General features: G+C 65.7%; 1 protein-coding gene across 2 annotated transcripts in view; it reads right to left on the bottom strand.

Moving 5' to 3' along the window:
* ANO8 (anoctamin 8) overlaps positions 1 to 16794 on the bottom strand; it is a 29400-nt gene extending 12606 nt beyond the window's left edge. Inside the window, exons 1-8 of one of the 2 annotated variants that reach the window (XM_075902780.2) lie at positions 16517 to 16794; positions 4763 to 4873; positions 4100 to 4232; positions 3860 to 3998; positions 3498 to 3594; positions 1596 to 1712; positions 1132 to 1259; positions 198 to 359 (exon numbers count right to left, since the gene is read on the bottom strand). In XM_075902780.2, coding sequence (XP_075758895.2) covers positions 198 to 359; positions 1132 to 1259; positions 1596 to 1712; positions 3498 to 3594; positions 3860 to 3998; positions 4100 to 4232; positions 4763 to 4873; positions 16517 to 16613 — 984 coding nt within the window. In that variant the 5' untranslated portion in view covers positions 16614 to 16794. The remainder of the gene's footprint in view (positions 1 to 197; positions 360 to 1131; positions 1260 to 1595; positions 1713 to 3497; positions 3595 to 3859; positions 3999 to 4099; positions 4233 to 4762; positions 4874 to 16516) is intronic. The other variant, XM_075902781.2, reaches the window with a different exon arrangement.
* Between the last annotated feature and the right edge of the window lie 603 nt (positions 16795 to 17397).

The following is a 17397-nucleotide window of genomic DNA, read 5'->3' as shown; positions in this document are numbered from 1 at the left end:
CGTGAGCCGGCCCGCCCACAGCTCTGGGGAAACCGAGGCAGGGATCCACCTCCCCCCCCACAGCTCCCGGGAGCCCCCAGTGCTCTGCAGCCCTGCTCCTGGCGTAGCCTGGTGCCAATCAGGAGGGGCTTCACTTCCGGTCAGGGGCTTTTGGGTCACCCCAGCCCCCTGGGCTGCCCCCCTCCCCCGCCGCTCACCCGGAACTGGGGGCGGGGCTCCTCGATGGACTCGGCGGGCGTGTCCAGCGTCCCCCACTTGTAGGCGAACTCGGCTCCCCGCCGCTTCCACTCCTCCAGGAAGAGCGTGGCCCAGACGACGTTGAAGATGGCGAAGACCACGCAGCAGATGTCACGGCTGGTCTGGGAGGGAGGATGGGTTACGAACAACAAGCGGTGAGTAGCAAAGCCAGGAATCGAACCCAGGGGTCCTGACACCCGGTCCCCGCTGCTCTCACCACTAGACTCCCCTCCCCTCCTCAATCCCAGGGCTGAGAATACAACCCAGGAGTCCGGACACCCGGTCCCCACTGCTCTGACCACTAGACTCCTCTCCCCTCCACAATCCCAGGGCTGAGAATACAACCCAGGAGTCCGGACACCCGGTCCCCACTGCTCTGACCACTAGACTCCTCTCCCCTCCACAATCCCAGGGCTGAGAATACAACCCAGGAGTCCGGACACCCAGTCCCCGCTGCTCTGACCAGTAGACTCCACTCCCCTCCTCAATCCAGGGCTGAGAATACAACCCAGGAGTCCTGTCCTCGCTCCCCGTGATCTATCAGGCTCTACTCTCCTCTCCGTACCGATGTGACCCGCCTTGCATGCCTGGGAGCAGTAGCCTCCCCAGGAATTGAAATTAGGGGGGTGTTCGAATTTACAACGGGGGTGTCAGGGCCGATGAGGGGTGAGACCGTGAGGGTGATGGTGGGCTGTATGGCACCGTAGTTCACAAAACTGGGGGGGTATTGGGGAAATTTAGGGGGGTATATACCCCCATTGGGGGGTGTAGGGAAATCCCTGCCTGGGGGAGAGGGACACCGCGCCGAGGGTCAGCCCTAGGGAGTACTGCAGTTCCCTGCCCCACTGCACCCCCATCCCAGGTCTCCCCCTGCCCTCGGCCCGGCCCCCTCACCTGGTCGTTCTCAGTGAAGGTGTAGAGGATGGCGCCAAAGACGGCGGGGTACACCATGGCCGAGGTGTAGAAGCCGAGCCAGGCAAAGTACATGGCGATCTTCACCCCGAAGTAATCGCAGATCTCGTCTGCGGAGGGGAGAGCAGGAGTCAGCAGCCAGGGCTGGGCCGTGGATGCGGGTGGGGGGCAGACGGAGAGGGGCAGGACTCTGCCTTGGGTCTCTGGGTGCTCACGCCTGTCCGGGGACACGTGCGCGGAGGGGTGCATCTGGCGGGGGACACGTGTGCAGTGGGGGAGAGACACGGGCGGGGCTGGCGGGGAGCCAGTGTGGCCCGGCTATCAGCACCTCGGGGGGAATCCCCCCTTTTGGACCCTCTCCTGACCCCCGGCACTGGAGCGCTGGCCCCGCCCGGGAGGGGTAACGCTGCTCCCCAGCGGGTGGGGCGGAGGCAGCAGCTACGTACCCAAGGGCTGGGCCTCGCAGATCGCCTGCACCCAGGACTTCATGAGCCGGTTGAGGATTCGCTGCTCGTGGACGGGGAACACCTGCTGGATGACGCCGCGGGCCACCAGCTCAGGGACTGCGGGAGGGAGGGAGAGCAGTGAGCGACCAGGGGTCCAGCCGGCCCCTCCCTGGCCCCAAGACGCAGGGGTCTCTCCCCTCCCCCGGCCCCAGCCGGCCCCTCCCTGGCCCCAAGGCCCAGGGGTCTCTCCCCTCCCCCGGCCCCAGCCGGCCCCTCCCTGGCCCCAAGGCATAGGGGTCTCTCCCCTCCCCTGGCCCCAGCCGGCCCCTCCCTGGCCCCAAGGCATAGGGGTCTCTCCCCTCCCCCGGCCCCAGCCGGCCCCTCCCTGGCCCCAAGGCCCAGGGGTCTCTCCCCTCCCCCGGCCCCAGCCGGCCCCTCCCTGGCCCCAAGGCATAGGGGTCTCTCCCCTCCCCTGGCCCCAGCCGGCCCCTCCCTGGCCCCAAGGCATAGGGGTCTCTCCCCTCCCCCGGCCCCAGCCGGCCCCTCCCTGGCCCCAAGGCCCAGGGGTCTCTCCCCTCCCCCGGCCCCAGCCGGCCCCTCCCTGGCCCCAAGGCATAGGGGTCTCTCCCCTCCCCCCGGCCCCAGCTGGCCCCTCCCTGGCCCCAAGGCATAGGGGTCTCTCCCCTCCCCTGGCCCCAGCCGGCCCCTCCCTGGCCCCAAGGCATAGGGGTCTCTCCCCTCCCCAGGCCCCAGCCGGCCCCAAGACACAGGGGTCTCTCCCCTCCCCCAGGCCCCAGCCGGCCCCAAGACACAGGGGTCTCTCCCCTCCCCCAGGCCCCAGCCGGCCCCAAGACACAGGGGTCTCTCCCCTCCCCCGGCCCCAGCCGGCCCCTCCCTGGCCCCAAGGCATAGGGGTCTCTCCCCTCCCCCGGCCCCAGCCGGCCCCTCCCTGGCCCCAAGGCATAGGGGTCTCTCCCCTACCCCAGGCCCCAGCCGGCCCCTCCCTGGCCCCAAGGCATAGGGGTCTCTCCCCTCCCCCGGCCCCAGCCGGCCCCTCCCTGGCCCCAAGGCCCAGGGGTCTCTCCCCTCCCCCGGCCCCAGCCGGCCCCTCCCTGGCCCCAAGGCATAGGGGTCTCTCCCCTCCCCTGGCCCCAGCCGGCCCCTCCCTGGCCCCAAGGCCCAGGGGTCTCTCCCCCCCCCCGGCCCCAGCTGGCCCCTCCCTGGCCCCAAGGCATAGGGGTCTCTCCCCTCCCCTGGCCCCAGCCGGCCCCTCCCTGGCCCCAAGGCCCAGGGGTCTCTCCCCTCCCCCCGGCCCCAGCTGGCCCCTCCCTGGCCCCAAGGCATAGGGGTCTCTCCCCTCCCCCAGACCCCAGCCGGCCCCAAGACACAGGGGTCTCTCCCCTACCCCAGGCCCCAGCCAGCCCCTCCCTGGCCCCAAGACGCAGGGGTCTCTCCCCTCCCCCAGGCCCCAGCCGGCCCCAAGACGCAGGGGTCTCTCCCCTCCCCTGGGCTGTGGCCAGGGGTGCAAGCTGGAGACCGGTGCCAGGGGATGATATAGGGTTGGCAAAATCTACTGGTCAGTCCCCTCGGGATGAGCAGCTCCTGACTCCCAACAGCTGTGAGGCTCCTGCTGCCACAGGCACACGCACACGCACACATGTGTGCACACGCACACGCACGGGCTGCCAGGCATCGCTCAAAGGGGGTAACTGGTCTCCCCCATCTGAACCTCCTCTTTCTCACTAAGGCGCATGCTCCCAGCAGCCTGACCCCCCCCTTCCCCGGCCCATGGCACGCCTGCTCCCCTCCCTCCCCCGCCACCCCCCATTATCTGCCGCTAGCCCCAGAGCCGCTGGTCGTTCCGCTCCCCGGGCCGGTCGGCTGGGTGGGCCCCGCACTCACTGATGGGCTGCCCCTCCAAGAAGTGGATGTTGTGCAGCGACTCCCCGTGCTTGGCCCGCAGGTTCTCCAGCCAGTACCGGATGATGTTCTGCCGCTCCTGCAGGCGGAGGCGGGGTGAGCGGCGGGGCCGGCACCGAGAGCCCCCCCTTGACTCCCCCCCGACAGCATCGTCTGCACCCACCGGGCGGCTGTGCATGGAGCCAGAACTCCCGCCAGGACCCAGGACGCGAGCTCCAAAGCTGCCCCCCTCCCGATGGATTCCCTGCCCCACAGCGTCCATGCCGGCGAGAAGAGCTGGGGGGGGGCTGTCCTCCCTCCACAGCCCGGATCCCCCCCAGCCCAGAGCCCCGGGGCCGGCCCACCTGGGAGCTGAAGAAGAAGAGCTCGTTCTCGATGTTCTCGTAGATGTAATCCTCCTCGCAGGAGAAGCTGCGCGTGCCCCCCCCGAACTCCGCCTTCACCGGCTTCCGCAGCCCGATCTCGTCCGCCCCACGCAGCAAGCTGCCCCGGAGAGAGAGGGGGAGCCGTGAGAGTCGGACGAACCGCCCCCCCCCAAGGACGCCGGGGTGGGAGCGAGCTGGAGGGAGCCCCCGGGGCCCTACCTCTCGTAGGTGGCGGTGACGAAGAAGGCGTACACCTTGGTGTGCCGGTGGTGCCGGATCTGGATGATGAGCTCCGGGATGCCCAGCCGGATGTGGTTCAGCAGCCAGAGCAGCGTGTGGTCGTCCGTCGTGTCTGGGGGGGAAGAGGCGCCGGGAGAGGCGGGTGGGCAGCCGCTCGGGCACCCCCCCATCCGGGACGTCCCGCGCTGAGCTTTCGGGGGGGCGTGACGAGGCTGCTTCCCAGGGGAGTCTGGGGGGCTGCTGTCTTCCTGACCCAGCTCTGCTGTTCCTGCCCTGCCGACGCCCCTCGAACCTGATCCACAGCCCCCTCCCCGCAGGGCTCCAGGACTTGGGCCAAAAGATTATTCCGGGGCAGGGGCAGTTTCCAGCTGGTGCAGGACGTAGGGAGGGGGAGGAAAAGGAGTCAGCGCTGACCCCCAATGCTCTCTAGGGGGCGCTGTGCCAGGCAGCAACGGCCAATGAACCGAAAGAGCATCTGGGATCCGTCACCCGCCCCGGCGGTAGGGCGTGAGCCCCGGCGTCCTGCCCCATCCCAGCTGCCTCCTGCCCGTCCGGGCCTCTTCCAGTCCCATGGCACTGTGCTAAGCAGCGGCCACGTCCCACCCCAGAGGTGGCTGCCCGCCAGGCCGAGCGGCCCCTTACCGGTGAAGGTCATCAGCACGTCGCAGTTCTCCGTGGGCACCGTCTTCATCCAAGATTTGTGGGACATGATGTAGCGCCCGGCCTGCAGCAGCCGCTTCCCAAAGAGCTTGTCTGCCAAAGGAGCCAAGACACGAGGGTAAGTGGGGGACGGAGCTGGGCTGGAAACAGACGCAGGGGACATAGATCCCGGGGCTCCGGCCCTCCAGGAGAGGGGGGAAAGGCGGGGCTGTCCCAAGAGGAGTGGCCGACGGGCGGGGAGGCCAGAAGAGACTTGTCAAAGCAGAGACAGGGCTGGAACCGCGCCTGACCCCCAGGGCACATGACCAGAATGGCTTAGCGCAGGGGTGGGGAACCTACAGCCCATGCGGCCCCCGGCTTGCCTGGATCCGGCCCCTGAGGCTTGGGACTCCCCTCCCAGCCTGCTCCTGTGCTCTTCCTCTCGCCCTGACCCTACACCCCAAGCCTGCTTCCCGGCAGCCCCTTTCCACACACTGAACCCCGATTTTGCCCCCACTCCAGAGCCTGTGTCCCACAAAATCTATAGCCCGGGGGGCCCTGGGTGCTGCCATGTGATGGTCTTTTTCCTCAGTCGGGGGCCACGTCCGTGAAGGTTTGTTTGGGGTTTTTTGCTTCTCGCTTTTGTGCAGCCCCCAACTGATTTTTCTGTGGTTCGGCAGCCTCCCACCCCAAAAAGGTTCCCCGCCCCTGACTTCGAGCCAAGGAGACTTGGCCGGATGGGGGCTACGCAGGGGTGTGGAAGGGGGGCCAGTTGCTGTCCCCGGGTAAGCCTGGCACACACTCTATAGCACAACCCCCCCGATGCAACACAAATCACATTGCAGACATGACACACACACACACACACATAACGCACTCACAATGCACCCTCCGCACAGGCTTGCACCAGGTCCCCCTAACCCTAGCAGAGCCATCCATACGTGAAGACACATGGGGACTGTCCCCGCATGCCCCTGCACATGCATCACCAGCCCCCGGAGCGGTCACAAACGGGCAACGCCTGGAAACGAAACCTGTTTGGAAGGATGTGGTAGGACCAAGCCTGGGGGCAAAGATCCTGAGGTCAGTTATCCTGGTGCAAATATGGAGTAACCCCTCCGAAGCCAGTGGCGTGTCCGGAAGGCAAATCCAGAGGGGCTTAGATCAGGATTTGGCCCAGGAGCTATCACCTTTTGGGGTGAAAAGGAAAACCACTAACTACCCAATACAGCTCTTGGCCTCAGGGATATCATGTGGCCAGGAGTTCCACAGGCCCTTTGTGCCGGTTTAAAAAAGCATTTCCTTTTCAGTGTTTAAAATGCCTCCTTTCCTGTCACCAAATGCCCCGGCCCTGCGTTGTTAGAAGAGGCTAAGGAGAAATACATCTCCTTTCTCTAGGCTGCACGTTATCTTATAAGTAATGGGGTGGGGTCCTTCAGGGCAGCTATAGGCCCCCACGTATGGAACACGGGGATTGTGGGAGATGTAGTTCCCAAAGGGCCATTGCCGCAAGGCATGCTGGGAAGGAGGGTCATGGACTATATATTCTCTTGTCCCATTCGGCATGTGCTGAGCCGGGGCCTCCATGGAGCCGCCCCCAGCGACGCTCAAGTCTCTTTGCCCAGTGGCTGCTAGAACCTAGGTCTCTGCTGCAATCCCGTCTCTGTGCCCCACTAGCTCGCCCCTTTGCCGCAGGCTATGGGGCAGCCTCTCCCGGGCAGGCAGCTCCTTCCTTTCTCAGCTGCAGGTCCCGGGGGAACTCGGCCCAGAGGCTTCTGCGTTTCCCCAGCTGTTCCGGATCGGAGGGGCAGCGGGGAGCCCTGTTGTGTGAAAAGGAGCCGGTGCAGACCGCAGGACAATGGCCCCCGTGCCAGCCGGCCGGTGGCTGGGCCAGGCCATCTGGCACTGGCCCGGCTGGGTCCCCTTCCCGGATCGGCGCCCGTGGGGCTGGATCCGGCCACTCCGGAGGGGTCAAAAGCTCTGACCAGGCAGCCAGCAAAGGGGCTGCAGACCCCGAGCACCCCGAGAGCTGGAAGGGCTTCGGCTCGGGGAGCGAGGGGGGTGCAAGGAGCCAGGCAGGACAGTGACTCCATGTCCCCTCCCCCTGCCTCCATGCCCTCCAGTGCCAGCCTGGCGCAAGTGCCCCAGCCCGCGTGCCAGGTCGCCGGGGCTGAGCCAGGAGACCCCCCGCGCCATTCAGCCTGGCACAGCGCTGGGGCATGATTTCTCCTCCCCTCCACCCCCCCCGGTCCAAGGCCGCCCCCTTGCCACCCTCCTGGCACGGAGCATCCTCTTACCTGTGTCCCCCCCGGCACCGGGGCCCCCCCAGCCGCAGCCCCTGCCTGGAAACCCGCTGCCGGGAAGCGAGGGGAGCTAGGATAAAAAGCAACCTGTCTCCATGGCAACCCGCAGCAGGCCCCACGCTGCAGCCCCCCTGGGAGCAAGGGGGCTGGTCCCTCTTCCCTCCCGGCGGGTTCGGTTCCTCCTCCCCGCCCCGGTTCGCTCAGCCAGGAACCCGACCTCCAGGAGTCCAGCAGCCTTTCCCCGCGCTGCTCCCAGCCGCCCGGCAAAAATCCCTCCCTTAATTCCCTCCCACTGCCTCGCGAGGCCTCTGGCTCCTGCCCGGCTCCCCCTGGGGTCCTGGCTCTCTGCTGGGCTGGGAGAAGTGACCCTGGTGTCCCCGGGCTGCCCCCCAAGGCAGAGATCCCCCGAGGGGCACTGGGGGAGCGCCCCTCGCCTGCGTCCATCCAGGGTGGGGCTCCGGACGCGCACCCAGGCCGCATCCCGCACGAGCCGGAGTTCCCTCGGCTCCCGGCACCTTGCAGGATCGGGCCCATGGACCAGGAGATTTTCAAAGCAGGGGAACCTGCCCCCTGGCTGGAACTGGGGCCGGGCCTGCTGGGCCAGCGGGGAGCAGCCCCAGAGAGCCCGGCTCAGGCCCAGGGGTAAACAGGACGCACCTGCCCCTCCGCTCCCAGTGCGAATGGGGCAGCAGAGCCGGGGGGGCTCCCAGGGCCTGAGCTTGGGGCCGGAACCCCACTGGAGAGCTACACCCCTAATCCAGGGAGGGGGCCTAGGAGACAGAGGGACTGATCCCGGCCCCGGGGCTAGCCAGGGACTCTCGGCCAGGTCCCCTGCACCCTGGATAGGTCCTGCCTGAGCTCCCTACGGGGACCTGGCGGGGCAGCTGCCTCCTGGCTCCCTGTCCATCCGCAGACCCTGAACCCCACCTCTGTGGCCAGCGGGACCTTCCCCGAGAGGCCCCGGATTCCTCTCGCTGGATGGCTCCAGCAGGCCCCGGCCTGGGAGCGGATCTCACCCCTTGGGGGAGCGAAGGTTTTGCAGAGACCCGCTAGACCCAAGCAGAGCAGGCATAAGAGGGGGGAGCTTCCCTCCCCCGCCCCCCAGCTCTGCTAGTGCCCCTCGAGCCCCCCCCACCCCCGTCTGCCGTGGTCTCTCTTGTGCAAACCCCACGGACGAGGCCCCACCGGGCTCCGACTCGGTGCAAAACGAGCACCTAGGCCGAGACCTGCCAAACTCATTTCACGTGACGCAGCGGGGGCTAGTCCCCGGGAGCATTAACCCTTTGCCTCCCTCCTCCTGCCCTCTGCCCGCCTCGGGCTGTGGGCCTGGCCCTGCAGTCCCTGTCCCGGGATGCAGCCCCGGGCGTGGGTGGGAGAAGGGAGGGAGAACAGGCCCGAGGCGTCTCCAGGCTGGGGAGCGCGCTGAAGGGAGGCCCTGTTCTGGCTGGGCGTGGGCGAAGGCCTCGGTTAACCCCTCGGGCGCTGCGGTTCTGGGGGCAGCCCAGGAGCACAAACAGTTTGGCCGCCCTTTGCCCCGGCTGTAGGCACGGGAGGGGTGGCCACGGGTCCTGGGCGTGTGTCTGGGAACTGATCCCCCTCCCCTTGCTGTGGGGGGAAATGGGGAGGGGAGAGGAGAGGCAGGCGGTCAGGCACCATGTCCTAGGGGCAGCTACCCATCATCTCCCCGGGCGTGCGCGGCGCAGTCCAGGCTGGGCCCCGCAACTTCCCAAGCCCCCTGCCTGTCCGGGCCAGGAGCCGCCCTGGCATTGCCGGCTAGGCACGGAACAAAGGCCTGGCATTGTGGATTCGTGGGCACAGCTGCAGCGGGGAGGGGCCTGGAGAATTCCTGCTGCTGGCCTCCGGCCCCGGAGAGTTTCCCAGGGCTGTCGATTAGCCCAGGCCCTTAGCGCTGCCCCCTGCCCTGCACCCCCGTACCCATCACCTGCTCCTCCCCCACGGCCACCTTCCCGTCTGCCTCCCTCCCGTCCCTCCGCGGGCGCTTGGGCTCAGCACGTGCTGCTGGCGAAGCCTCACGAGTCCCAGGGAGCCAGCCGGCCATCCCAGGGCTCCTCTCCGGATCCGCGGAGGGTGTTTGCCTCTGTTGCAAGGCCTTCTCCCCACCCGCCCCATTTCATTTCCAGCCCTTAAAGCTCCGGCGCTGATGTGACACCCACCCACAAAAACCGGAGGCGGCTGTTTCTGGAAAACCTCGGCCTTTCGCTCTCCCGTTCATCCGCCACGGCCCTCGGGTTGCCAGGTGTCTGGTATTCAACCGGACAGACCCGATTTGGGGCCTTCTGTCCGGAAAAAAAAATCAGAAAATACCGGACGTCCGCAATGTCCGGTATTTTCTGGTTTTCCGCTGGGCGCCCGACGGAAGCCTGGCGGGCGCAGGGGGAGTGGCGGGGAGGGGGGCGCGATCGGCGCTGGGAGCCTTTGGTTGCGTCTGACGTAGGAGTGACGCCTTGGGGTGGAGGAAACGCCCCGTCCGTGCCCCTGGAATCGTGCACGGGACGGGCAGCGCCCTGGGATCTGCATGTGCCCGGGTCAGTCCTGCTCCCCGCCGGCCGATTCTCTTCCCCCCCGTTCCCTCCCCGGCCAGCCCCGCTCTCCCCGACCCTCTCCCGGCCAGCCCTGCTTCCTGCTGAACAGTCCTCCTCCTCCTGATCTCTCCCAGCCAGCCCTGCTGCTCCTAACCCCTCCCCACCAGTCCTCTTTCCCCCCGCCCCTCTCGGCTAGCCCCACTCCCCTCCTGGCTGGTCCCCCCGATCAAGTGTGTCCGGTATTTTTTCTGAAGCTACCTAGTAACCCTACTCGGGGACGAGGCGGGAAGCCAGGCCAGCCCTGCAGCATGCAGGTGCCACGCAGCTGCGCCCCCCCCCCCTTTGCTTCCCTCCACCAGCAGCCTCTTGCTTTTCAGTCGTCCTAGAGACACTGGTGACGGAGGGTGAGTCAAGGTGGACTTCCCAACGGCTCATTTCATCCCTAGGGGAGACGTTCACCCCGTGCGGCAGCGCAAGCACTAGACACTGCTGCATCTCCGGATGCATGTCACACCCTCCATGTTTCCACCACGTCAGCCCCATTTAAGCCCAGAGTTTAAATGGGGCGTAACCTTGTAGTGACCCTCACTCTCTCTGTGCTTGGCGGGCTGGCCTGCTGTCCCTAAAATGCAGCCACCTAAAATGCTGCTGTCCCTAAAATGCAGTCCCTATAGGCAGGGCTGCTGTCCCTAAAATGCAGCCACCTCTGGGCTGGAACGTGTGGCAGCTTTTTAACAGCTGCACAGCAATTCTGTACAAGAGTTTGGGGCAGCAAGTAAGCCTGCAGCGGGTCTGATCACTGGCCAAAGGAGTGCCATTTTACAGGCAGGAGACGCCACTGTGGCGGTCGGTAAACACGTACCCTGTCGGTAAACAAGACCCCAATAAATTAATACATTTAGCTTCAGTAAGATTAGCTGAGTAATATCCTCCATGTTAATACAGAGTTCAAGACAAGGGTGCGGCCTCTGATAAACAAGAGAGACAAAGCCGGAACTCAAGCTGGGTGGAAGCCTCTTGATATTCTTTTGTAAACTAAAGATGCAAACAACACCTGTGTAACATCTGTGATTCCATGTAGCACAGAAATTGGGGTAGTTTGAAAAGACAGAGAGATATACTGGACACAAGACACCACCCTGCCTCTGCCTCCGTTCCAGAGACGGCATGTCAATAGATGCAGTTTGCCTAGTGGACAGAACGTTGGACTGGCCTAAGGAGACATGGGCTCAAGCCAGTGGCAGACTTGGGAACTGCTGGGTGACATTGGAAAGTCACTTTGCCCCAGTTTGATCTGCAAAATGGGGTTAAATGATTGTCCTTGGTACAGCGCTTTGCGATGAAAAACACAAGGACTCGTCTTCATTCCTGGCTTGGTTTTGCTTGTCACAACTTGCAGGCCAGCTCCCGGGGGTGTCTGTGGGCACAGCCGCCTGACTCCAATAGCGCTGCTCCCACCGGCCACCTCGCGCCAGCTGAGGCTCCGTCCCTGCCCCAGGGAACGTCACAAAGAGCATTGTTCGGAGTGGAGTCTCTGGATCGCCAGCCGAGAGGCCGCCAGAATGGGGGGGTGAGGACGTGGCTGACAGCTCCTCTGATGAGACGGGACGTGCGAGCGATGTCTGGATGAACCGGGTGACAGTATTAAAAAAAACAAAAAACAACCCGGGGGATTCCTCCAGCACAGATGTCCAGGGGAGACGGCGGAGAGACGGGTGCAGCAGCATCTGCGCCGGCCCCCTTCCATCTTGCTCTGGGCATTCAAATTCATGGCTTACGGACCAGCACATAAGAACAGCCCATGCTGACATGTTGTGTCAAACCCGGCGTGGGTCAATACACCCTGGTATCTCAGACCACAGGAGACATGTCTTCCTGACCCCAGCCAGCATCCTGTTTGTACCCTGGAGCATGAGGACTGACCGCCCTAGCGCTGCTGTTGCCCACAATGACACTGAGCTGAATAAAACCCTATCTTTGGCGCCGAGGGAACCTGCATGCGAGAAAGCAGGCTGCCGGGCCAAAATGCAGCCACCTCTGGGGTGGGCCGTGGCAGCCGAGTAGGACGGGAGGAAGACTCCAGCGCTAGCAGGGTTATAACGAAATGGTGGGCTCCTTGGGACGTCCATGACCCCGAGGCCGGCTTGCCTGGCGGTTTCTCTGCTGCGTGGTTGATTCGGGGCACTGTTCGTCACTCTCCCCGTGTCGGTGAGTTTGTCTCATCCCGTCCCTGGCTCCCGTGACCGGTGGCAGGTCCCGCCACTCGCAGCCTGCGTACTGACCCTTCCTTCTGTGCTCTGCCATCTGCCCAGTGGCAGGGAGAAGCCAGGAGGCTGCGGAGCCCCCTAAACGTGGGAGTTCGACGTTGAGGCTCGTGCGCCACGTGACAGAGCGGGGTCCCTTTGTGGGCTCCCACGCCCTGCTGCTGGGGGTCGTGGCGACGGGCTCTGCTGGGAGACGCCGGCGTGGCCCGAGCCACCCCAAAGCATGGGGAGGGCGGGCACTCCGGGGCAGCAACACTCCGCCCCCTGCAGGCGTTGTGGGGGCGGGGCCAGGCTGGCGGGTTGGAAAGGCAACGCCTTCCCCTGCCTCAGCCACCGGACCCCCGTGATCACACCTGACGCAGGGCAGAGGCCTCCTGCCACCAAGGGGCTGATCCAGCTCCTGTCACCAGCGCCAAGCACAATCAAGAGAGCGACTGTCCCTGCCCGGGACCCTGCCCAGCAGATGGGGCTCTGACAGAACCTGGCCTGGCCCCCAGTCGGTCTCCTGCTCAGCCACCCAACTTGCATTCTGCTTCGGGCCCCCTTGCCGGAGCGATGAGCCAACATCGGCCTGTCCCCAGCCCTGGGAAACAGGGCTCCGTCTTGTTCACACCTCCACACACCGGAGGGGTGGGGGAAGCACATCCCACTTGGGAAGACAGAGCCCTCTCCTTTCTGGCAGCAGAAAAGCAGCTTCGGGTGGCAGCTCCAGGGCAACTCGCCCCCCTGGGACGGGAGTGAGCCCAGCCCATGGTGACGGTCACGCTGGGCTGTGGACACAGAATGTCCCGGGACCACAGGGTCGGATGCAGGGACCCAGCAGTCCTTAGAGTCCAAGTTACGGCAGGACCATTCGGAAGCAAAGGGCTCCCTGCTCAGTGATACCGTCCTGACCGTGAATGCCGATCTTGGTGCTCCAAAAGCCCAAGATCCCAGGAGAATCGCCACTCCCAGTTAGTCATAGAGGGTCTATGACACATGGATGACGGCACGCACACACCTCCCATTCAACTCGCTGCACTGTCCTCATCACTTTACTTAGCCTGCAAGATCCACGGAGCCTTCTAAACAGTCACAGCCCAGGAATTTAGGACAGGACGTGAAGGAAACGCCTGCACCCAATCAGCACCGCCCTGCAATGGAATTGACCCTCGCCCACTGCCACCGAGTGCAGCAGCACCCCGGCTGGTACCAGCTCGGTGCAGCTTGCGAGGGGAGAGCTGCTCCTGGTAGTCCCCTGCTGCAGCACTGACTCAGCTCCAGGGGAGCCCCGAACCTCTGCCCTGGGGCAGACCCTCCCCAGAGCCTCCCTCCCCCGCCTGACAAAGCCAGGAGCCTCCAAGACCTACCAGCGGCTGCCGCAGCACCGCTTTATAATGAGCTACAGCCCACCCAACGGGCTGGAATTCACGAAGAAGCCTCAAACAGCAACGGCTCCAGCAGGTGGGAAACCCCCCCCTCCCCCCTGCAGCGTGTTTCTTGGGCCTGGGGCCACCGTGCTCCCAGCCACACGGAGATCAGCGCGGCAAAGAGGCGTCAGCCCCCGGGAGCGCTCTCAGCATTTCCCAGCCCTGCCGTGTATTTATTTACCCGCCCAGAGCCACGGCCCAGCCCCGCCGCCCTGCCGGAGAACAGGTTTCGCTGAAAGAACGCCTGTCGAGGAAGGAAACAGTCCCCACCCTGGTTCTCTCTCTTTCCACCTGCCTCATCTCCAAAGGCAGCCCGTTCCCAACTCACGTCTCAGCTTTGCCCGGCGCCAAAGTACATCTGTTGTCTCGAGCATCTTCCCGACATTTACGGTTAACAAGAGCCTGCTCGCGGCAGCTCGGAAACGGAGAAATCGACGCCTGCCTGCCTGCGGCAAACCAGGGCGAGAAGAAAGTCAGGCCCAAGGGCTCTTCCTTCGCAGGCAAACGCCGGCAACCAGGGCACGGCTGGGTAACGACCCTGCCAGGTGTCGGGAGGGCGCTGCTTTGCACTGACTGGACGTAGCCCCTTCCGGGCGAGCGGCTCTGAAGGGCAGGGGAAACTGAGGCACAGAGCAGGACAGGGTCTCCCCCGGGACTGTACATTCTCAGTCCCCACAGCAACAGAAATCACGAGGCAGCATCCCCGCCCGTAATCTGGAAGAGAAGCCAGGAGTCCGGACTCCGAGCCCCCAGGCTGGGATCACACTTGACGCCCAATAGAATCCAGCCTCCAAGGGCCAGCGCGGGGAAAGGACGCTAGGGTTCTCCTGCCCCAAGGGCAGATCTAGTGCTGCCTGCCTTCCAGACTCACTGCTGGAGGCGGTCTGTGCTGGGTCCCCTTAGCGCACGGCGCACACGCTGCTTGTGCCTAAGACCAGCACGGGGCCAGGATGTGCCAGGGTTCAAAGGAGTTGGGCCCGCCCCAGGGGTCCCCCCCCCCTCAAGCGGCGATTCCAGGGAGCAAATTCCTCGCCTGGGGCAGGATGAGCTCATACTCCTGCCGATCATGAATTATTTAAGTCTCGTTCCCAGACTTACGATTATAGGCCGGGGAACAAAGGACCCAAGTGAGCCAGCAGGCGGCGCCGCTCGGGGAAGGTGGGGTGGACGGGGGCCACCCACCCAGAGGCACACGCCACTCACACGCAGGCACACTCCCACGCGTGCACACTCCCACGCACTCACCGACAGGCACCCGCTAGCACTCAGGCCCCTGCACACCCCCCCGGCCTGCAAGCCTGTCCTCGTGCACAGACACACACGCCAAGTCGGCACGGGAACGGATGCGAGCACACGACCCGTGCCCACGTGGAAAGGGAGCACGTCTGCGATGAGGAGTGGAGAGCCCCCGGGAGCAGGCATCGGGCTGGCTGCATTAGCCACGCAGGCTGGGCAGAGCTCCATGCTCCACGCTCCAGGGATGCATGAGCCAAACCTCCCCCGCCGCCATCCCTGCAACCACCCTGCTGGGGAGAGGCCTGGTCCTTACATTCCCCCAACGTCAGCATCACACCTACGGCTGGGAGCTGGACCCTGCTGGTGCAATGGGACCTCCAAAGCGCCCCCCCCCCCCCCCCCCTCCGGTTCCTTCCTCTGCAGCTCCCACTGAGACCAAACATTCTAGTGCAGGAAAGTCCTGCCAGAGCCCAGCTGCCCTCCGCGCTGATTCAGCAGCTGCCTGGCGCCCGAGGCTGAACCCTGATGCAGAGCCCAGCTCTGGCGCTGCTCCCCGGAGGCGCTGAAAGGGCTGTAGCATCCCTCGGGATGCGGGGCCGGGAAACATTCTCCCCACGCCACCAAGAGCACCCGAGGGTGAAATGATTTTGGCCAAGGTCACAGAGCGGGCGAGTGGCTAAGGCAGGAGAACCCAGGAGTCCTGGCTGCCAGCCCCTCTTCCCCCCACCGCTCTACCCCGGCTCCAGCCACTATAAGAGAATCCAGACATCTCTGTTTTCACGCCTCCCCCCCTTCTAGCAGCACAACCACATTCCCTTCCCGGAGCCGGGCCACAGAACCCCGGAGTCCGGATCAGTCTCCAGGCAAGAACAGACCCGGCAGAACCCGCCCGAGAATTGGAGCCTCGTTTACGCCATCGGGACGCGGTGTGAGGGACGCGACTCCAGGCTCACCCTAGTGTAAATGGGAACAAAGCCTGGCCTACTAGAAAGAGCGGGTCCCGGCCATGCTTGGGTGACTCCCTTGGAGTCAAGGGACCCTTGGGGGGCTGGAAACCTTCTGTCCATACCCTGGGGCAGGCTGGGGCTTTCGAGTCATTTCTCTTTCCCATTCAAAGCAGCGCCCCGGGGCCGGCTCCCCGGCAGCTAACCTTGGGCTCACCCGAGTAAGGTCACGGGAGCCGCAGAGCTCTTCGGTACCATCCCGCCCAGCCCCGGGCGCCGAGGGAAACCCCGGGCGCTGCTGTTTACTCGGATGCCACGGCTCCTTCTGCACCCCTAGGTGCCCTTTTACTTGGAGGGCCTCAGAGAGGTCACGGTCTGGGCCGTCCGGGAATGTCGGGCAGGGGTTTTCCCCACCGTTTTCCCCGGTCACCCACCCTGCGGCTGCTGGGGACCGTGGGAATTCTGGGCTCTGCCTGCCCCTTAGCACCGCTTCCCCTGCACCAACCCCTTTGGACTAGAGCGGACCCCAAATGCCGGGGGACCCCCACACGTCGGGGCCAGGCCCTCATGGAGTCAGGGGAAGCCACGTGCCCCAGAACGTTTTAGAACCCCCCCCCCCATTCATTCCCATCCTGCTGCCTGGAAGGAGAATCCCCCCCACACTTTGCCCCCCCCTCCAAAGTCCGGCTGGCCGCACTGACAGCAGCAGGGCGCATCTGCAAAGCACCCCCCCAGTACCCCTCCTGTGCGCGGGGCCAGGCGGGGTCCCCGCCAAGGGGCATGCAGGGGACGCAGCTCTTGCAGGGGGGGCTGCAGGGGGGGCGCAGATCTTGCGGGGGGGAGCTGCAGGGGGGGCTGCAGCGGGGCGCAGCTCTTGCAGGGGGGCGCAGCTCTTGCTGGGGGGGCGCAGCTCTTGCTGGGGGGGTAGCTCTTGCAGCGGGGCGCAGCTCTTGCTGGGGGGGCAGCTCTTGCAGGGGGCAGGGTCCAAGCCCACGCCAGCGAGGTTTTACCGCAGCGCTGCAGGGAGACCGGCTCCGGGGCCGCGCGCACGAGCCTACCCAAGACCCCGGCCGGTGCCGGCTCCGCGTCCGCCGGGGCTCGCCGCGGCCGCTCGCCCTCCTGCGCGCCCGGGGCCGGCGCGCCCGCCTCGGGCATCCTGGCTCAGCGCGGCCCGAGGGCTCAGCGCGGGTGCGCGGGGGGGCCCGGCCCGGGCAGCGGCCGCGCCATGGGGCTGCGCTCCGGCCCCGCTGCTCCTCGCGCGGCTCCCCGAGCCCGGGGAGGGCACAAAGGAGGCGCGGCGCGGCCCGGCGAGCGGCTGCCTCGATAGTTTGGTTGGCCTCGGCCGCCCCAGCGCTCTCCGCAGCTCCGGGGGAGGGGCCGAGAGGGGGCGGGGTGGGAGGGGAGGGGAGAGTCGGGGTGGGGGTGGAGGAGTTTGTACGAGGTAGGCGGAGGGAGGGTTCGGGGGGGGGATGGACGTGAGCGGGGAGGGGCGGCCAGGGCTGTCAATGTGGGGCTGGTGGGGGGAAGGGCAGGGATGGGAGAAGGGATGGGAGGGCTGGATGGATAAACAGCATTAGGGAGGAGGCTGGATGGAAGGGAAGGTGTGGGGGGAGGGGGGGATGGACAGAGCAGTAGGGATGTAGAGGGATGGATGGGGGGGGTAGATCTGGGGTAGGGGTCTGATGGGAGATGGGGGGGTGGACAGAACAGTAGGTGGATGGAGGAGGAGGGTTGGAGGAGGGGAGGAGACAGAGGGGGCGGATGGATGGACAGAGCAGTAGGTGGGTAGATGGAGGGGGAGGGGAAGGGGAGGGAGAGGGGAGGGATGGACAGAGCAGTAGTTGGGGAGGAGGGGGAGGGGGAGGGGAGGGGGAGGGGTGGGATGGACAGAGCAGTAGGTGGGTGGATGGAGGGGGAGGGGGGGAGAGGGGAGGGATGG

The sequence above is a fragment of the Pelodiscus sinensis genome, chromosome 32, assembly GCF_052426305.1.
Source record: "Pelodiscus sinensis isolate ZL-2025 chromosome 32, ASM5242630v1, whole genome shotgun sequence".
NCBI classification, from domain to species: Eukaryota; Metazoa; Chordata; order Testudines; family Trionychidae; genus Pelodiscus; species Pelodiscus sinensis.
This window is presented reverse-complemented; position numbering and strand designations above follow the sequence as displayed.